The sequence below is a fragment of the Sciurus carolinensis genome, chromosome 6, assembly GCF_902686445.1.
Source record: "Sciurus carolinensis chromosome 6, mSciCar1.2, whole genome shotgun sequence".
Lineage (NCBI taxonomy): Eukaryota > Metazoa > Chordata > Mammalia > Rodentia > Sciuridae > Sciurus > Sciurus carolinensis.
This window is the reverse complement of record NC_062218.1, coordinates 52949467-52970367: the sequence shown is the minus strand read 5'-3', so window position 1 is coordinate 52970367 and position 20901 is coordinate 52949467. Positions and strand designations below refer to the sequence as shown.

Below are 20901 nucleotides of genomic sequence, written 5' to 3'. Positions count from 1 at the left end.
AAAAAGGCATAGATTTCTAAGAGACTTAAGAACATGCCACCACTCATTTATGACAGTTCCAAGATTTACCTATCCAGTACCATCTGTTATAAAAATAATTGCTTATATCAAAAAATTGTGAAATGTGGTGATGTGACATAAACTTCTCAATATTCCTCATTGAGATAGGTTTGCTTGTCTGTGTTGTCAATACATTCTTATTCGCCTGAAGAATTAGCATAATTCCATGTAATGCAGAATTATCTTAATTAGAAATAAAAGTAATCTTATGCACATGAAAATCAGTCAAAACCTTAGTGTTTAATAAATTGAATGATCAAAAATGCAACTGCGTCTTGCTTTGTGAGTGGCAAATATTTAAAAAGCAACATTACGAACTATTGTTTGAAATTCATTTTTATTGCTCCATCTTTCCAGTGAGCTTTGAAAACACAGGATTTTTAGTTAATAAGCAATATTAATTTGTGTTGTATCCACTGCTTTTTCTTGAAGAGTATCTTCAGCTTCATAGGATGTTTCATTTGTTGAATTTGATGCTGCATTTGAATTGAGGGCTTTGGCTTTTCTATTTAGGTTGTCTGTAAACACAAAAAGGAAATATGTAAAATTGTGACATTAAAAATTTTGACTTAAAATTTGAGCTAAAACAGATTTTTGTAGCATGTTCTAAGCATGGTGTCCTGAAAATACTATGTGGATAAATGAGAGTCATTCCAAAGTTGTTTTTAAACCATTCCTCTAAAAGTTAGGTAGAGGAAATATTGTCACAGGAGTAAGCTTTCATGTCCATGCTTACCTTTCTTCATGCTTCTATGAGGAAACTAAACATTTGATAAGGAGGGAATGATTTCTGGGTTGCTCCATAAAAGTGTCCCTATCCTGTGCATAAACTGAATAATTATATTAAAACCAATCATAATAATTTGCAACAGTATTGTCTTTGGATCATAATCAATTTTGATGTGATTTTCAAAAAATGCCAAAACTCCATCCACATGCTATGTATAAATGTGAGTGAAAAATGAGCAAGGAAGAGGAATATGGATCTTTGCTAATCAGAAGTTTGACAAACATATAACAAAGAAATGTTCATTATTATTCAATGAACAGCGTTAGAACAGTTGAGTGTAGAAATAAAGAATGTATGTTTTACCAATATGTAATAGTTCAGATATTAAATAATATATGTATGTATAAAATGAAGGGGAAAAAAATCACAGATATCACTAATGACTTCCCTGTTGCTAAGTTAACAGTTTAGTTCATCCTCATTTGACCTGTTGGCACCATTTGACACAGTTCACTTGGCTTCCAGGATGCCACCTTTCTTTGACTACCTCCTAGCTACCTACCTCAAAATAAGTTCCTTTGATCACCTGCACTAGAGGTGCAGTGCTATCCATTCAATTCATTCAAGAAATGTTTGTGAAGTATCCTAGACACTATAATATAGGCAAACCCTATATCCAACTGATCAGAAATCCTATTGATTGATTATACTTTCCTTACATGATGGCTGCTTGCTGTCTTTACTACCACCATTATTCTCTTTTCAGCATAAAGCTCTGAGTGATCCTTTAAGAACTAAGGCATACCACATCTTCTCAGAACTCTCCATTTCTCCTGCATCTTCACAATGGCCCACATGATCTCATACACCACCAACTCCCAGACTTTGTCTTTTTCTATTCACTCCCTAGTTCACCAACCTCTTTGACCAAAAATTTCAGGCATGTTCCAGCCATAGAACCTTTGCATTGACTTCACTGTATCAAGTAGCTTTTCCTCAGGCTAATTTGCACAATAACTCATTTGTCTCCCAAGTTCTGGCTCAGAAGTTAGGCCTAAACATTTGAAAATTATAACCTATATCTCCTCCATCTCCAATCTCCTCTGCCCTCCATTTCCCATACACTTATTTTCTAATATAGCTTACTGATTTATCATTTTATTATATATTATCTCTCATTACTTAAAATGTAACATACCAAGGGACTTTTAGCTATTTTGTTCATCTGTATATCTACAGGTGAACATTTTCTAGACATTTATGTGTCTAGAAAAATGCATCTAGCTGGTATTTAATAAATATGTTTTGAGTGAAATAAAATATTGAAAGTTTGCTATAATGAAGACTTTAAAATTGTGGGTGGCAAAAGACAAGATGGAAAACCAACTGGGAAACACTGTATAGAACAAGTGATGCATATCTAACATACTATCCCTTACATATAAATATATAAAACAGTAAAACCTTAGTGGATAAAGAAATGGACAGATAATATATGATGGCTCCTAAACATGAAAAACCTGCAATCTTGCTTATTAGAAATGTAAATTTAAAGGTAAGATATGATTTTTCATCTTTCACTTAGGTGCAAATAAAAAGTAATCATTCTTAATGAAAGGTATAGCATGAGAATGTAAATCCATACATCTGAAATCTGAGATGCTCCTAACCTGTAATCCAGTTTATATGAAATTGCTAAGAAAACCATTGAAAATTAGATCAAAACTTTCTATACATGTACAAAGATGTTCACTCATTATTTTCAAAATTTTTTAAAAAGTACCTTGAATTTCCAATAGGGAATTTAAGCTAGATGATCATGCATAAGGTATTATGTAGCCATTTAATTTTAAAAGGTGGCTTCCAAGAAAATGGTCAAAACACAATGTCAACTGAGAAGGTATGCATCACTATCAATATGATGGCATTCAACACTTAGACTCAAAGCACTATGAGCCTCTCTCAGCTTAAAACTCTTCAGAAGTCATATCTGAACTTGGTTAGGTTGAAGATCTGTCTCTGCTTCCTTCTGGCTTAGCCTCCCCACTCCAATTCCGCCTCAGTATAGGCAAATGTTTCCTTGCACTTGCCTTGCAAGTGAGTTTCTCTCTCTCTGTTTCTCTCTCCCTCTTCCTCCCTCTCACTCTCCCTCTCCCTCCTCTCTCTATCTATATCTCTCTCTCTCTCTGCCCCTTCAGCTGTCTAGTGTCCCTTATTTTCCAGCAAATGGGCTTTATAAAATCTGTCCCAACCTGCCTAAGAGGAAGTCCACTGGGCAAGACTTCCTCTTCTACTCTTCTATTAGGTAAGTCACTAATATATTCTCCCTCCCCACCCACCACCCCTTACTGTGGATTGCACCAGAGGCGCTTAACCACTGAGCCACATCCTCAGCTGTTTCTATTTCTTATTTTGAAACAGGGTCTCACTAAGTCACTGAGGTTGGCCTGGAACTTACCATCTTCCTGCCTCAGCCTCCTAACCTGCTGGGATTACAGGCATGTGCCACCATGCAGGGCTCAAATAGCCTCTTTTCTGATTATGAGTTTTTGTTTTTCTTTAGGTAAGTCTAAGCCTCACCCTAATTGTGTTAATACTTCTTGGCTCTGCCCATTTCAAAGAACCTGATTTCTGTAAGTAAACTGCCTTTTAGGGTTTTCAGGATATCCCCCAGTCTGGGTTATTTCCGTGGTTGAACACTCAAAGGGCAATATCATTGACAAATTTTGAAGGATGATGTCTCACGGCAACTCTCAGATTCAGCTCATAGGTCTGAAACATGGTGTATAGATCTCTGGGCTGGATATTTAAAATGTTTTAAGTTTAAAATCCAGGGTCTATTATTACATTATTTCTGAACTTTTTTGGTGGTAAAATAAGTTACTTAATGTTCTACTTCTAAATATCCCTTATAATATCTGAACAACATTCTTAGATTTTTTTAAAAAAGTTAATTTGTTATAGGCACAAGATTTTTCAGCCTGAAAAACAGCCCTTTGCCCAATTAGCAAGCAAAGCTTTTTAAGATAGACATAGTAGGGAAACCTGGCATGAAACTTTAAAGAACTGAAAAATTCTTGATTTTTTTTTTTTTTACAAAGCTAAAACATATATTAAATTCAAATTCAGTCACTAAACTCTTAAGAATGGAATATATTCTACATAGTAGTCCTTGAAACTATTTCTCATAACATTTGAAAACCAAAGTTAACCTTTCCACCAAGGTGGCACCAAAAGAGAAGAAGGAAGCTGCTGGTCCCTCCCAAAGCCAAAGCAAAGGCCTCAAGGGCCAAAAAGGCAGTGGCAGAAGTGTCCTTAGTCACCTGGTGGCCCAAGACACTGCCGATGTAGAGGCTACACAAATACCCTTGGAGGAGCCTCAGCAGAAAGAAGCTTGACCACTGTGCCATCAAGACCCCCCAGCCCCTGAGTGTCCAATGAAGTGATGAAGACAACAATGAGTAACAGCTCACATAGGCTGTGAAGCAGCTCTGTGACTGATGTGGCCAAGACCAATAGCCTGGTCAGGCCTGGTGGAGAGAAGGCCTGTGTTCCACTGTCTCCTGGTGCTTATGATGCTTTGAATGTTGCCAAAAAAACTAGGATCATCTAAACAGAGTCCAACTGGCTAATTCTAAATATCCATTTTTTCACTGTTATTTTTAAAAAAATGTGAATTAAGACATAAGTTATTTTTCACTTGCTTAGCATTGTTTTTACTCTTCAGTATCATGGTAGGTAAAGATAAAAGGCCAATAATACATCTAAATTAGTGTGTCATACTATCTGTGTAGCCTTTGTATCTTACTCTATCATCTGTTTCAAAAACTAAATTTTTATTGTTCTTTTGGAATTCCAGAAAGCCTGAAAAAATATAGTGTTTTGTAATTCAATTCCTTCATTTTTCCTAAACTTTTTATACATAAATTCATGATATTTTAATCAGACTTTCAACTGTTTTTTCCTATTTTGTCAAATCCAGGTTTTTTGTTGTTGTTATTTAATGGGAAAAAATCTAGACATAATTTCCTTACCTTGCTATTTTGGGTTTCCTTTAAGTTGTCTCCATTCTGACAGCTCTACTTTCCATTATGTATTTCTCTGGCAACAACTGAAGGAATTTTCGGGTTTAAAGGCTTTCGAAATACATTCCAGTATTATCAATTTTCCTTCATCTAGTTCTTGTGAAGACCCTCATCCCCCAATCCCACTTCCTAATTTACTTGGCTACTGGATCCTTCTAAGCAGTGTCAGATACAAAGATAATCTCTTGTTTGGCTTCTTAGGCCAAAGCAATTCCCCTAGCAAAACCAATTTGTTATGCGACAAAAAAATATCTCCTAAATAAACATCCTAATGCTTTTAGTGTTCACTCTTTTCCTGCAGTTCCTAAAAATCCAAAAATGCCTTCAATGGATATCCCCCCAGTAATTTAGAATAATTCAATATACAGAAAAACAACTGCAATGAATGGAGCTGAGGTGACAATAGACTTAGCTAACATCTCTTTGGGATAATTTTAAAAGGAAAAGAAAGGAACCATCTCAGCAACCTCTGTTTTTCAGAGTTTTCCTTTTATAAAAATAGAAATGAATTTCTTAACCAACAAAGTAGAGATGAAAGCAGCTGCCTCTTTTCTGTTACAAAGTTACAAAATGGATTCAATTTTAAATAAGAAATCTGTTAAAAAAAAAAAAAACATTGAACTCCAAGGGATTTGTAACACATAAAGAGTTCCTCTGATTTAATTCCTCCATTTCTTTAGTTGAGTGCAAAATGCTAAAACCCAATATCTCAGTTCTTCCCTGGATTGTCATGTTCCCCTTTCTATAGCTTGATATCTATTGCCATTCTGTTTTCTTTTTTTTTGGCAGGGGGTGCGTGTGGGTGGATCTGGCTATCATATATAAATCTCAACCTTCCTTTAATCCAATGTCTCCTAGATTGGCATTTAAATTAAAGCTTTGACAGTATGGAGAGATCCCTCAGAAAACTTGGAATGGAACCACCATTTGACCCAGTTATCCCACTTCTCGATATACACTCAAAGGACTTAAAATCAGCATACTACAGTGATACAACCACATTAATGTTTGTCGCAGCTCAATTCACAAAAAGCTATAGAACCAACCTAGGTGCCCTTCAACAAATGGATGGGTAAAGAAAAGGTGGTATATATCCATAATGGACTATTACTCAGTCCTAAAGAAGAATGAAATTATGGCATTAGACTGGTAAATGGATGGAACTGGAGACAGTCATGCTAAGTGAAATAAGCCAGTCCCAAAAAACCAAAGGAAGAATGTTCTCTCTGATATGTGGATGCTGACACACAATAAGAGGGAGGGGAGAGAAGAGCAGAAGTTCATTGGATTAGACAAAGGGGAATGAAGAAAGGAAAGGGAGGGGAGATGGGAATAGAAAAGACTGTAGAATGAATCTGACATGTTTCCTGTGTTCATATATGAATACCTGACCAGTGAAACTCCACATCATGTACAATCACAAGAATGGGATCCTAAAGAGAGTAAGTTATACTCCATGAATGTATAACATGTCAAAATACACTCTGTCATGTATATCTAAAATTTTTTTAAAAAACTTAAAAATTAATTAAAACTTTGGCCTCTGTCAAAATTTAAGTTCAATTTGTCAGCCACAAGCTTTCTACCTGTCCTCATCACAGCTAAGCCAACATATTTTTATGTTAAAAGTTAAACTTTGCATTAATTTTCAGAGCCATTCCTCAGAGGTCCTACCACTCTCTTGTGAACTCTGCTCTTGACTGCTCTCTCAAATGTTTTTTAAATCTTGGGACCTCTGTAGGTGTTCATCTCTGCTCTCAGTCAAAACTTTATAACTTTTCTGCCTTTGTCTGCCAGATCCTCCTGGCTTCGGGATACCAGGCTAAAGTCTTAACAGCAGCTACTAATCTAACTGGTTCACTTCTGCAAACAAGCAATCTCAAAACTGCTCCCTAAAAGGATTTTGGTTTTGGCTTTTATAATTGGACAGTTTCCCTTTGAATTTAATATGTTAATGCACAGGCCTGGATCTGAGCTAAATGGTGAAGTGCATGTTATGGTTTGAATGTGAGGTGTCCCCCAAAAGCTCACGTGAGACAATGCAAGATTTGGAGGGGAAATGATTGGGTCATGGCCTTAACCTAATCAGATAATTGATCCCTGACGGCATTAACTGAGTGGTAACTGGAGGCAGGTGGGGTACGGCTGGAGGAAGTGGTTCATTGGGGGCGTGACTATGGGGTATGTATTTGTATCTGGAAAGGGGCCACCTCTCTCTGCTTCCTGATCACCACATGAGCTATTTTTCTCTGCCACACTCTTCTGCAATGATGTTCTGCCTCACCTCCAGCCCCAACAAATGGAGCTGGCCTTCTAAAGGCTAAGACCTATGAAACCATAAGCCCTCAAACTTTTCCTCCCCTAAAATTGTTCTGGTCAGATTCTTTGGTCACAGCAGTGAAAAAGCAGACTAAAACTGTGCATAAAACCATGTGGCCTATTGATATATTCATGTCTCCATTGTTCAATGCCCTATCTTTCCCTCAAGTATATACAGTATTTCATATAAAAACAGCTTAAAAATCATCAGGAAAGCTAGAATCCTAGACTTGCATATTTGCTCCACTCACTCAATGGAGTAGAGACAGTTCTATGCAGAAATGTTTTCCCCTATCCTACGTTTCCCCAGGATTGGTCATTTGTTTTTTTCCTTTTCCGCATTTTAAATTCTTTCAACCCTTGATGATTAACATGGCTTACAAGGAAATTTAGTTGTTACTTTAAATTCTTTAAAATGAATATTTCACAGCAAGAGGAGAAGACTGGCTTCTATTTTGCTTGTTGGTTCCAACATCAGCAAGAACCACCTGACCCTGCACCCTAAGGAGAGATTTTAGCACTCAAAATGCTAAATGTAGCAGTAGCTCTGTACTACTTTATAGGAACAAAAGCAGTCATAGGAATTGCAGGCTTGTTATTTTAAGTTGAAAGGTCCTTTTAGGGGATATGGGTGGCTTTTTATACCATTGAATCCAAATTAACCCATTTCCTATGAAAATTGCAGTGGTTCTCTTAAATTCTTACTGAAACAAAAAGTGGTATTACTAAATATTTTTTGACAGCCTAATTAATAAGAGTTTTGAGCAGAAGTTGATTTTTCTTCCCTTTTTTTTGGGAGGGGCAATGGAGTGAGGAGACTGTTAAGTCTATTTAGAAAAGTAGATTGTCAAATCTATCTATACATTGAGGATAAAACTTGTCATGATATCACTTTTTAAAATTTGGTGATGTGATTCAAAAGTTTATTTGGAAACTTGAGCATTGTAAGAATAATCAAGGACCTATTAAAAGAAAAGGAAAAGCATAATAGAAGAGGGGAGACAATAGTCTTGCTTAATCAGATATCACACTATGTATGTAGCAACAATTTTTAAAGTATATTACTAGATTAAGAATAAGCAGACCAATCGATTTAACAAAACAAAAAACCTAAAAACAGACCATAATATATATAAAATTTTAGTTTATGACAAGTGACAATTTAAATTGTCAAAAGAAAGATAGATTAGGCAATAAATATTTGGACAACTGACTCATTACTTGGAAAATAAAAATAAAGGCAGATATCTATCTCACATTTTGTACCAAAATGAAAGCTCCAGGACTATTAAAGATTTAAATGTGCAAACAATGCATAAATGTATTAAAATAAATATAGGTAAATATCTTTATCTCTTACAGTAAGGGGAGAACTTTCTAAGTATACCAACAAAAAGGGGCAACCACCATTAGAGAAACTTAAACACTGAAAAACTGTCACATACAAAACTAAAGGGAAACTAATTATAAAAAACATTCATACTGTAGATGAAAAAGAGTGAACACTCTCATAGAAAAATGTGTAAAAGATATGAGCAAGCAATATGCCACAGAAGAAATAACAAAGATGGCAATTAAATTTAAAATAAAACATTATTCCTCAATGAAATGAATATATATCTTTTAAAATAATAATCCTCAGTGTCACAGAGGACACAGGGAAACAAGTAAGTATGAAATGGTAATTTTCTGGAGGGCAGTTGCAAACCTGAATCCAAAGCCTTTAATATTATGTGCTCACCCTTCAACCAGGAATTCCACTCCTGGGGATTTATGCTAAAACAATATTTAGGTATTCAATATATGTGTAAATAGAAAAAAAAGAAAATTAGTTCAAAGTCAGTAATTCAATAAAATAAGTTATACCCAGACCTCAATTTCTAAATACCATTCCCATCTAAAATGAACTAGGCTTCTTGGAGAAATGGCAGATTCCAGGACTAAAACAGGGAAAGTACAAAATGCCCTGGAGTAACTTGTGATAAAAGCAAAAAAATGTTGAACTTCTAAAATAATGGGCAAATTTCAAAAGGACACAAGATCCAATTTAATAGAGTTCCACTGACCAAATGTGAGATAATTCATGGATCAGAGTCAACAATAATAGTAATTAAGTATTTTAAAATGATAAATCCATGAGTCTACACCAATATTAATGAATAAAATAATGCTATGGCTTGAATGCGTGTTCCCTCCGAAAATCATATTTTGACATTTAACCCCTAAGTTCTATAGAGGCATATAGGCCATGAGAGTTCCACCCTCCTAGATGTAATTAGTGCCTTTATAAAAGAGTTTAGGGAACCAGCTAGCTCATTTTCACCCTTCCATTTCTTCCACCACCACGTGAAGACACAGCAACAAGGCACCTTCTGGGAAGCAGACGGCAGCCCTCACAAACACTGGATCTGGTGGCATCTTGATCAAAGACTTCCCAGCCTCAGAACTTGTACAAATTAATTTTTGTCCTTTATAAGTTACCCAGTCCTAAAGTATTTTGTTATCGCAGCACAATCAGACTAAGACAGGCAAATAAACTGAGGAGAAGGAAAATTTCTTTGCAATAAAATAACAACTAATACACATAGAAGGAAAAATTAGGTTGCATTTTACAGATATAATAATTGTCAAGAATCATATGACTGGGTGAAAGATGAGGAGAAATAGGATATTTTCATAGTCTGAGATTACTTTCCCACAAATTACTTAGTGATCACAAAGAAGAAAATAGTAACTTTACCTTGGATTGATTCAGCAATTACAAACTTATCCAAATAATCCAAGTTAATATTGGGACAAACCAATATCATGTGCCTCTTGTGATGCCATTAGACTATGACTTTTGCAGTGTTCCTGTCAGAAATGGAGAATCCCTCTCCAATCACGAGAAAACACCAAACCTAAATTGAGGAATATTGCTCAAAATAGCTGGCTTTTACTTCTCAAAAATGTCAAGATCATGAGACAAAGAAAGGCTGAGGATTCAAGGAAACAAAAGAAATATAACTAATTTCAAGATGTAATTCTGGACTAGATCATAGATAAGAAAAAAGTAGCTATAAAGGACATTGAACAAAATCTGAATATAAACTCCAAATTGGATAGTATTTACTATATCAGTAGTGTATTTCTGGCCTTAGATTAATGTACAGCAATTATGTAAAAGAAAATATTTGTTCATAGTAAATATACACTGATGTATTTATTAAAAAGGCACATAGTTGGGCTGGGGCTGTAGCTCAGTGGTAGAACGCTCACCCTTCACATGTGAAGCACTGAGTAATAAATAAATAAATATATTGTGTCCATTTACAACTAAAATAAGTAGATACATATATATGTATTTATATATTTTTAAATTATATATATATATATATATATATATTTTTTTTTTTTTAAAGGCATATAGTTCAGAAAATGGAGAGTGAGTACCAGTGATGAAACAAATGAGGAAGAATATAAACAATTAGAAAACCTGGGAAAAGGATATATTGGTGCTCTGTAATTCTCTTGAAACTGTTTTGGAAGTATGAAAATACATTAAAATTTTAAGATCATGCTACTTCATCAAAGTAACAAAGTGAATTAAAATGATGGCACAGGTATTTATTCACGAAGAAAGATGTCAATATTGTATAGGAGAAGAGAGCATAAGACCCATTTTTCCCATTTTGTTATATACCTCTATCTATAGATGCAAAGGGGGAAAGGTTCATGAAGTTCAATTCACCACAGTGTTAATATCTCTCCTCTCTGTGCTGGGATCATGAGTGACATTTATTTGTTTGTTTCACTATATTTTCTAATTTTTTCTACAATGAGCATGAACTGAAAGAAAGCTTTCTTTCTCAGGAAGCAAAGTTTTCTTCTAAGAAGAAGAAATTTAGAGGACAATTTTAAACCAGTTACAAGTCCTACTTTGATCACAGGCAGAATAAATGATTACATGATCTTCCACTTTACTTTCACAGTATTCCATATATAATTTATGCCTTTCTCCTAGACAATACCTCACTGATAATTTATTTAACCCTTTTCATTTATATCATCTGCTTTTATAAACAAAACCATTAACTACAGGCTTGAGGTGTTTATTATTCTTATGCAACTATATTCTTTGTGCCAAGCAACTGTAGTAAAATCTGGCCTTCTAATTTTTATATTTATAAAACCTCTGTTTCTAAGAACACCTCTCATTCCTCCTTCCCCATCACCACCACAATGCCAGGGTAACAGTGAATAATCAAAGCCAGGGAATACATATGCTTTATCTTTCTGGAGCAGCAATTTTACACAGACACGGGAAGCAAAAGATGTCATTTTTAGAGTAAAGCAAACCATTATATTATACAAATTGAAAATTCCCACAAATTTTAAAAACAAAGTAGGAAACTTCAAATTTTAAGCATTAAAGGTTTGAAGCAGACCTTTCCACTCTAGAATTTCTACTCCATAGAGTTCTAGGGACCTGAGTTCCTTTCTGATAAACCTTAAAGGATTCACCAAAGGAAAAGTTTGAGATCTAGGACATTTGCCCTTCTGATTGCTTCTCTATTAGCCATTAATTCTTCCACAGCCTATGAAATGAGCCCTCACCTCTAGGACTGTGCACTCACCAAAAGGTCCTTTACAGAGCCATCTTTTGCTCAGGAATTGAGTGTCCTATACAGAACAACCTACACATCATGGTACTCTTTAACAGTGGCATTTGAAATGTGTATAACCCAGAACACGAAAGTAGGATAGTAGAATGAATCAGACATTTTTACCCTATGTGCATATGTGATTACACTACTGGTGTGATTCTATATCATGCACAACTAGGAGGAAGATACACTGAGGGAAAATCTTGGCAAAATAAGATTATATTAATTCAGATTTAGACTATTGTCATTTGTAGAAAAAGAAAAAGTCCAGTGCCCTGAGTCAGTGTTAATAGCACAAGAGCACATTTCCATTTAGGCCATCTAAATTGCCTGCAATACTGCATGACCAATGTGATCCTGCAATATGTATAATCAGAAAAATGAGAGATTACACTCTATTTATGTATGATCTATCAAAATGTATAAATGCTTTCTACTGTCATGTACAACTAATTAGAACAAATAAAATTTAAAAAATTTAAATTAAAAAAATAAATTGCCTATAATAAAAGATTCTCAATTATAAAAATTAATCTAAAATAATAGGAGGTTGACCCTTCAGAACAGATAGTTTTGAGGGAAAGGGCCCTAGCTAGTAAATCTAATTTTCCTCTGATGGAGTTTATGTACTTGATTTGCTATACAAACATTTTATTATGTTTCTAACCTTTAAGATATCCCTTAAATGCAATAAATCCCCCGACTTGTTTTCCCAATAGCTACAACAATGACATCTTTAGCTAGGTGGGAGGAGAATCACTAGAATGGAACATGCATATTTAACAAATTGTGCAGCAATATTCAATTATCACTTCAATGGGTCACTTCAAATATGAGTCATTTTCTCTTCCTATTCCAGTGGCATTTGTATTACTATTTTGTTGGGGCTCTCCACTATGTCTGATTTGGTTAAAATCAACCCAAGGGACCAAATCCATCCCATTTAAAAGCAACAGGAAGGTGGATCGTAAAATCCCTGCATTACCAACAGCAACAACTCAGAAAAAGGTGTATTGAATTAATTTACTGGCTTGATACATATATTTATGAGAGCAGAATGGGGATATTTCAGTGCAAGAATGCAACCTCATCTAACTTTATAGGAAACATATTTACAGATTGCCTTAGATAAGCAGCAATAAGACTACAAGACTTGAATAAACAAGCCAACTAATTCTGTTGCTGAGTTCTCAGAGCAAACATGAAATAAAATTTTGGAGCAGTGCTTATCTAAATCAGGAAAAATAACCAATTTTTGTTTAGCACAGTGTATTGTGCAAAAGAGGCACTCAACTCAATGTTGGGTGACTACAGTGACGAAACGTTGTCAGTGTTTTCAAAATAAGCTTTTTTGATCACCTGTACTAGAGATGCAGTGGTACTTCAATTCATTCAAGAAATGTTTGTTAAGTATTCTGGGCACTAGGGATACAATAGTCAGCAGACAAGGCAAACATTCTTACTTTCCCAGAAAACAGTTTCTAGTTGCAGTGGAGAAGTTAGACAATTGATAAGGAAAAATATATAGTATGTTAGTGGTCAATGCTTATGAGAAAAATAAAGCAGAAAGCAAGTGTGAAATGTGGTAGGAGCAGGGTGACCAGGGAAGAACTGGGAAGGGGACTTTGGAGTAAAGATTTAAAGATAGTGAAGGTGGAAGTCATACAGGTATCTGAGGGAAGAGTATACTATAAACAATACTGATAGCACACACAGAAGCCCTGAGTTCAAAGTGTCAAGGAATGACAGAGAGGTCAGTGTGACTTGGCAAAAGGAGATGAGGGAAACCAGGGTGCAGAACACAGACGTCCTTGTAGGTTCCAGTACAGAGTTTCACCCATGTACAGAAATGGGAGATTAGGGTTTTGAGCAGAGGAATGGCATGGCCTGACTTAGATTTTAACAGGCTCTCCTTAGCAGCTCTGTGGAGAGAAGAGAGCAGGTGGGCAAGAGCTGAAGAAGGAAGAGGAGCTACTTATTTTAAAAGGCAGTGTTTGGAAAACCCCTGGGTGATTCTTAGGCACAGTAAAATTTAAGAACTAAGATTTTATCTAAGCAATTGAAAAAACTCGATTTTATAATCTGATTATTTGAAAATCACTACCCATCACATCACTATGCCTGTGGAGAAACTAGGTACAAGTCATCTGGACTAAATTCAGCTAACAACCTATTAGTTCGGCCATGCAGTCTCCAACCAGTGTTTCAGGAAGAGAACTCCAGAGGGATCTTGGCCCCCTGCTCTGTGACACAGGATACCCTCTGAGAGAGGAGACTCCTCTCCTTCCTCTAAGGGAAGGAGTCTAGAACTAATGCAGTCACCCCCATGGTAATGTATTTTATAAGGTCAAAGGGCAGGTATTCCATAAGCAGGACAAGTTTCAATATTCAGCTAAAAAGCAGCATATGAGCAGGGACTTTCTCAGTTTTTTTTAAATAAAGATTTTCCTTTTCTTTTAAATAGAAGCAAGCAAGCACTGTGTGTCATACTAAATATGTATATATAGATTCTAAATTTATATTCTCATTTTACATATTCTCCATGTATCCTAAATATATATATTCTATAATCTGTATTCTAAATATATACATGTCAGAATAAAATTCATGATTAATTATTTTTAATACACTAATAAAAACATTTTTTCAAAACTTTAACAGTTCTTTCTGATTTTCATGACAACTAAGATTTGTATAGCACTATAGAGTTGAAAGATTAATGAGATGCTATTTTATAAACCATACATAAAAAATTATTTCTACTTTATAGTCACATTATACTCACACAACCACAGCATATATATTAACTAGTTTGTAATATATTCAACAACAGAAAAATAAAATTGTATTCTATTTTTTAAATTATTTTATATGCCTATTTTGTATGGCTCCTCCAAATTCTGCAACAGGTAAATTCTTAACTGCCCACTGACTAGCCAATCTAGAGCAATACAACACTGAGAATCAGTTATCAGATGTTTTGTTCTTCTCTTTACTTGACTTCTTTGGCTTCATCAAAAACAAAATTTAAAAATTTCAACCTTGATAACTGAAAGGGACATAAATATGTTAAAGTGGATTTACTGGAACAATGATTTACTCTTTATGAGAACATTTATATCCTGCTGCTACTTTTCCTTCAGCACAATTTCCTTGAGGTATTCCATCATCAAGACCTGATTCAGTGTAAAATTTTACAAAGACACATAATGAAATAAACTAGATTTTTTTTTTTTAAAGGCATTCATTGTTAACAGTATGATCTGGTACCTAGCCACAAGTTAGCATTTTGGATAGAGTACAGGTAATTGATTACAAATAATGGATGCTGATTACCTTCTCCAGTGGAAGAAGCCTCTAGGTGATGAAGTTTAAGGCCAGTGTCTAATCTTTGAGGCTTTGTATACAGAAATAAATAGCAAAGGACACAGACGCTGACGACAAAGGCAAGTAAAACAAGGGCAGCAATTCCCAATCCAATCAGAGCACCAATGCTGAGGAAAACAGAAAAACCATGTCACACAGACTGCTCTGCACACAAACTATGGAGCAGGGTTAAATAAGTTGATCCCCACTCTTGATCATTCATAACCAAATTATACCTTAGCATAAACTGTAAATGACTAAAATTTACGCTTCATTTTTTCTCTACCAACATGTTCTTATTCTCTCTTCTCTACAGGTTTTCAAGGCCCTTTTAAATTCATATGGAGGTAGGGAAAACTATGAATTCATAATACAGGTAAAAGGTCACAGGATCCCTAATTAAAAAAAAAACTCAAATAAACCTCTATTATTACCATCTTTTAGAAGGAAAGATCAGGTTCACTAATAAAAGATGAATAGAAAATATATTTGCTTCTGTAAACACCATGAAGTTTTATACTCCTGATAAATATTTGCTTCCATGAATTTCTTAGATGCAAATATTTATCAGAAACATAAAACCTTTCTTTTGGAGACATGTGAGATACCATTTATTGATATATAAAACCATAATTGTTACAAAAGAAAAAAAAACTGAATGAAAAGAAAACTTGTTCACAAATTGTTTGTGAAGTCTATGTTCGGTCTGAATTTTCCCCATCCAGAAGGGTCTAGCACTATGCCGTCTAGCACTAAGGAAGAAGCTCCACTTTTCTCCAAAAATGAGATATATATTCAATCATATTTTCTCTGCACTAAATGTGTGATAATTCTTTTGATAGTTACCCATAAAGCTAATCATTTCAAAAGTAATTTAGTCTTCATGAACCTGTGAACTTAGCACTATTAAATAATAGGAGCTTGAAAAAAAAGCATTGTTTTGAAGAACTACTATACAAACATATGTGCTTCTTGAACCATATACATGTGTGTGTGTGCACACATATCTATAATTGGATTTTAAGCTGCTCAAGAGCAGATATTTTGGTTGACTTTTCCATAGTCAACACTCTTATAGTATTTAAGTGCCTAGTTTGTAGAAAATATTCAATAAATGCAAGTAGATAATAACTGACTGCTGATTGACCAACCTGTAGTAATGTGGAAAACACATCACTGAAAAGTACAATCTTTTTCTTCATTATCTTCCTGGTTTGCCTTTAGGCTGCTGCTGTCTCCCAGAGATTAAAGCCCTAACAAGCCTGACCGGTACCAAAAGGGAGGGAAAAGGGAATTTGATCAGGAATGCTAGGAGCATCATTGCTTTGGGATGAAGGAGAATAGTATTGAAGGGGAAGAGCTAAGATCACTCCACTTACCCTTGATTTGAGGAGATAAATCATCCCTGCAAATAAGAGATCACCTTCTGAGCTACAACATGGATTCAGACTTCCAGAGATTCTTGTGCTTGATTTATTAATATTGGCCCAGTTTCACTAGCCTTGAACCTAAATGAAGACTGAATAATCTTATGGTAGAGTTAGCATGGAGTTATATATTTAAACTTGGGGATTGCCCTCATTAGGTGCACTTTCTTCTAAGTGAATAGATTCTCTGTGTCTGGCAGTCCTCATGTTTGTACCAAAGCTGTCTTGTAGAGTCTATGTGTCAGGGTGGGTTAGGATCTCTTCACTATATACAAACACAAAGAAATGTAATCCACTTAATATTATTTGGTGCACAAGGTGCATAGGAAATTAGACATCTGGACAGATTCCTGAAATGAGAACCCAATTATTTAAAAAGTCTTCAAAGTAAATAAGTGATTTAGTCAATTAAAAAGTTAAATTGCTGATTTAAATAAGGACAACATATATTTTATGAGTTTATCACATACACATTTAAAAAACAAGCCATGCAATTTGAAGGAAAGGTAAAAACTAAACATGCCATTTCTGCTTTCTGGTATAAAAGAATGTTCTTCATAATCTTGAAAACGTTTCAGTGTCACAGCTCCAGGTTATAAAATATTGCTTTATGTATGCAAAACTCTAGTTAAAACTCTGGGTAGAGATGGAGTTATAGGAGTCTCATAAATATACATTTCAACAAATGTTTAAAGCCATTTATACATAGCCCTGTCCAATAGGCACATTTTCCTCCGTCCTGGAGAAGGTATCAAAGGAAATCGTAAGGATCTAGGGATTTTAGGGGGAGAGAAAATGGGAGTGGGCAACACATGTGGAAGGGAGAATGATCCTTTCTCACAGCACCAGATAACAGTTGCATTTCAAGCCCTCAGAGAACACTGGAAGCTGCCATCACATTGTTGTAGCAATTCTCCTACTTAGCAACTGCACTTACCTTGTGGGAGCTACCACTGTGTCTCTCCAGCAAATGCAGAATCTCAATACAAGGGTTGGTGATTTCTGGATTATTTTTCACAGTTGAACTATTTTAAATTAGAAGCGAAAAGCTAAGTCTAAGAGGGAAATGAAGCTCTAATAAATTTACCTCCCCATTGTGTTCTCAGAGCTCAATAACTCACAAGAAGCCCAGGTTTAACATTACCAGCTGCTGCCAGCAAAGTAATTTTTCTGTTTCTCAGGAACTGAGTTGCACTGTCCATTATGTCAGTGCTGAATGAAGACCCTAGCAGGTTATTCACTCTTTTGTGTCCTCATAAATCTTAGAAAGGTTTTATATCCTCTGCTGCTTGTCACTTTTGGAACTATTTAGGGATCTGAGAATCTCAGGCACAGTTTCCAACTGAGTTCAACTTAGATGTTGCCAGTCTGTTGGAAATGCTCTGTTGTTATTAACACCTTCAAAGTCTAAAATGGATTACTGTTATTTTCCAAAAGGTCAAATAATATGCCAGTGCAATACAGATTCCTTCCCCAAGTGATCTAAGCATAAGCTGACATTTTCTGCTATTTTGCTCAACTCCAGTACAACGTTGTTAGTAGAACTTACTGGTAGGTAGGCACTCCTTTTGAGAGTTTTCAAAACTTGCAATATAGAAAAAATATTTTATTACTTCAAGAAATACAGTTTAGGGCTGGGGAGATAGCTCAGCTGGTAGAGTGCTTGCCTCACAAACACAAGGCCCTGAGTTTGATCCCCAGTACCGCAAAAAAAAAAAAAAAAAAAAAGAAAAGAAATACAGTGTAGTCATCTGTTGTAGACTCAGAGTGCGTGCCTAACTCAGGATCATGCTATGAGACTCAGAGAAATAATACTGTATCTCTTCCTAGCAGAACCAATCTCTCTCTGTGTCCTCTCTCTCTCTCTCTCTCTCTCTCTCTCTCTCTCTCTCTCTCTCCACACACACACACACACACACACACACACACACACAAAAGCACGCACCTTCCTCCAGACCTCCTTGCCTATAGGTTAATTAATTAGTTTGTAAGACACAGTTCAAGGTAATAAGGGAGTTTTTTCCTGCGATCTTGGGACCCCACTATTCTCCAGGCAAAAATCAAAGAATCAAGTGCAATTTCAAACTTTTAGAATGGGGATGGGACCACTTCATAATGAAAATGTCTGTGTAAATACTAATTGAAATAAGTAAATTTCCCATCATAGGAAAAAGAAGAGAGACTCTGCCTTGGAAAGGCTCTTCACTTTTTTTCTGCAATGGTCAAATGGTTCAGGTGTTGGGAAAAGGGTGCCCTTGAAATGTTACACAGCGGTGAGTAATTAGAGCAACGAAAGCTCTACCTTTCTGTGGGAATCTCTCTTCAATTTGGTTTGCCGGGTCAGTATCAGATCCTATGAAAAAAGCAAATTATGAAGCCCAGTCGCCTTCCTGCAAACACAAACACACACACACACACACACACACACACACACACACTTTTTTTTTTTTTTTTTTAATACTTGAATGAACAAAACCAATTCCTTCAGGTCCCTCCAAAGAGACTAAATACTCTGGTCCTTGGTTGATCCCTTAAAACGAGTCCCAAGGTGACTCATTTCTGTTCAAATGCATCAAATAAACAAATCAAAAAGAGGAATTAAAACCTTCACCCTAACTTACCTGTTTGACCTCTTCGTTTCCAGCAAAGCCCCCCACGCAAGACCGGTCCCTGGCCATAGGACAGCAGTCCGCTCCCGCGAGGCAGACAAGAAACCGAGCCGGGTCAGTCCTGGCGGGTCTCGGGTGCGCCCAGGACCCAGAGCCCGCCCTCCTCCAGCGCCCGCCTCGGCTCCGGACTCCAGGCGGAGTTCCGAGCCCGGGCTAGGTTTCTCTCCTGGGCCCTCTCAAACCCTTTGGAGGCTCCGCGTGCTTGCAGACGGACCTGACCGGGGCGGGTGGCGGAGTCTCAGGTGAACTCCCCGACTCCAGCGCGACAACGCCCCCCAGACCCGGGCCCGCAGCGCTGCACGCGCGGGCACCCTGCCCTGCCCTGCCCTGCCCTGCCCTGCCCTGCCCCGCGCACCTGAGGCTCCACATGTAGCTGTGCTTGTAGGGGAAGTAGCTGCCCGGCTCGCTGCAGCAGTACTTGAGGTCCGCGAAGCCGCAGCAGTAGAGGAGCGCGGCCCCCTCGCCGCGCCGGGGGCACTGGAAGGACTCCACGAAGCTGTGGTTGAGGCTGTAATAGCCGGAGCACAGCCGGCTGGTCTCGCTCATCGCGGGCGGCAGTCTGCAGGGCCCAGCGAAGCGCCCTCGGAGCGCGCGCGTGCTGTCCCTGGCGCCCGCGGGCCCCTCTGCCCAGCTCGCCTCTTCTGATCTGGGGTCTGGCTGCCTGGACGCTCAGCCTCCGCGCGCCCCTTCCGCTCTCTCTCCTCCCGCGGTCCACACTTTGCCTGGGCGCTTTACTTTCGTCTCTGCCTCTCGCTACTGAGTGGTCCTTTTATCTGCCGGTCTCAGCCCTGGTCCTCTTCTGTTCTTTTCTACTCTTTTGTTGCGCTCTGCTGATTTCCCTCCACTTTCCTTCACTCCAACAGCCTGGAGACCTTAGCTGTCCCCACTCTATGCCAGAGAGATCTCATCCGAAGGAAAAGTGGGAGAGTTGGACATTTTTGCAATCTTGGCAGATGCTGCCGAAGTCGCTGTTGTTTGCCTAGGGACTGGGCAGATGGGTTCGGGCAAATAGAGCAGAGCATTTGGTGCCACCGGTCATTGACTCCAGAAGTGGGGGAATGGGTCAAATAAAAGGCAGCTGAACCGTTTGTGAGGGTGGTGGGTGATTTCCTTCTTTGAAAAGTACACGTGAAACATGTAAAATCTGCTGATTTTAAAGTTGAAAATCAAGAAAGAAAAATTTCTCCGAAAACTAGTCATACGTGTTTTAAAAGATAATGCTGTTGCTCTGTGTCCAGGTAAACAGCATGAAAAGAAAGGAAGACATGGAGGTAAAGAAAGTCTAGAACTTTTTTCCCCTCCATTTTTTATTGGTACATTATAGTTATACATAATGGTGGGATTCATTGTTACATATTCGTACATGCACACAAAGTAATAATATAATTTGCTCAATCATTCTCCAGCATTTCCCTTTCCCTCCACTCTCTGCCTCCCCAGGTCCCAGAAAGCAAGAACTTTCCACAAAGGGAGGCAGAAAGGGAAAGAGGAAGAGGAAATAAGAACAAGACCTTCAATCAACGTTGAAGGGCTGCAGAAACTGCTCTGGACGCCCCTCCTGCTTGATATTCTCATTTTCCTAAGTAGTTTGTTCAGTCT

The 20901-nt window shown here is 37.1% G+C and overlaps 1 protein-coding gene across 1 annotated transcript; it reads right to left on the bottom strand.

Annotated features, from left to right (window-relative positions):
- Positions 1 to 444: 444 nt before the first annotated feature.
- Positions 445 to 19848, bottom strand: Shisal2b (shisa like 2B). The gene is made up of 3 exons (XM_047556848.1): positions 19658 to 19848; positions 15177 to 15334; positions 445 to 578 (listed from the first exon to the last, which is right to left on the bottom strand). Exons 1-3 carry the CDS (start codon positions 19846 to 19848, stop codon positions 445 to 447), a joined length of 483 nt encoding a protein of 160 aa, XP_047412804.1.
- Positions 19849 to 20901: the final 1053 nt, after the last annotated feature.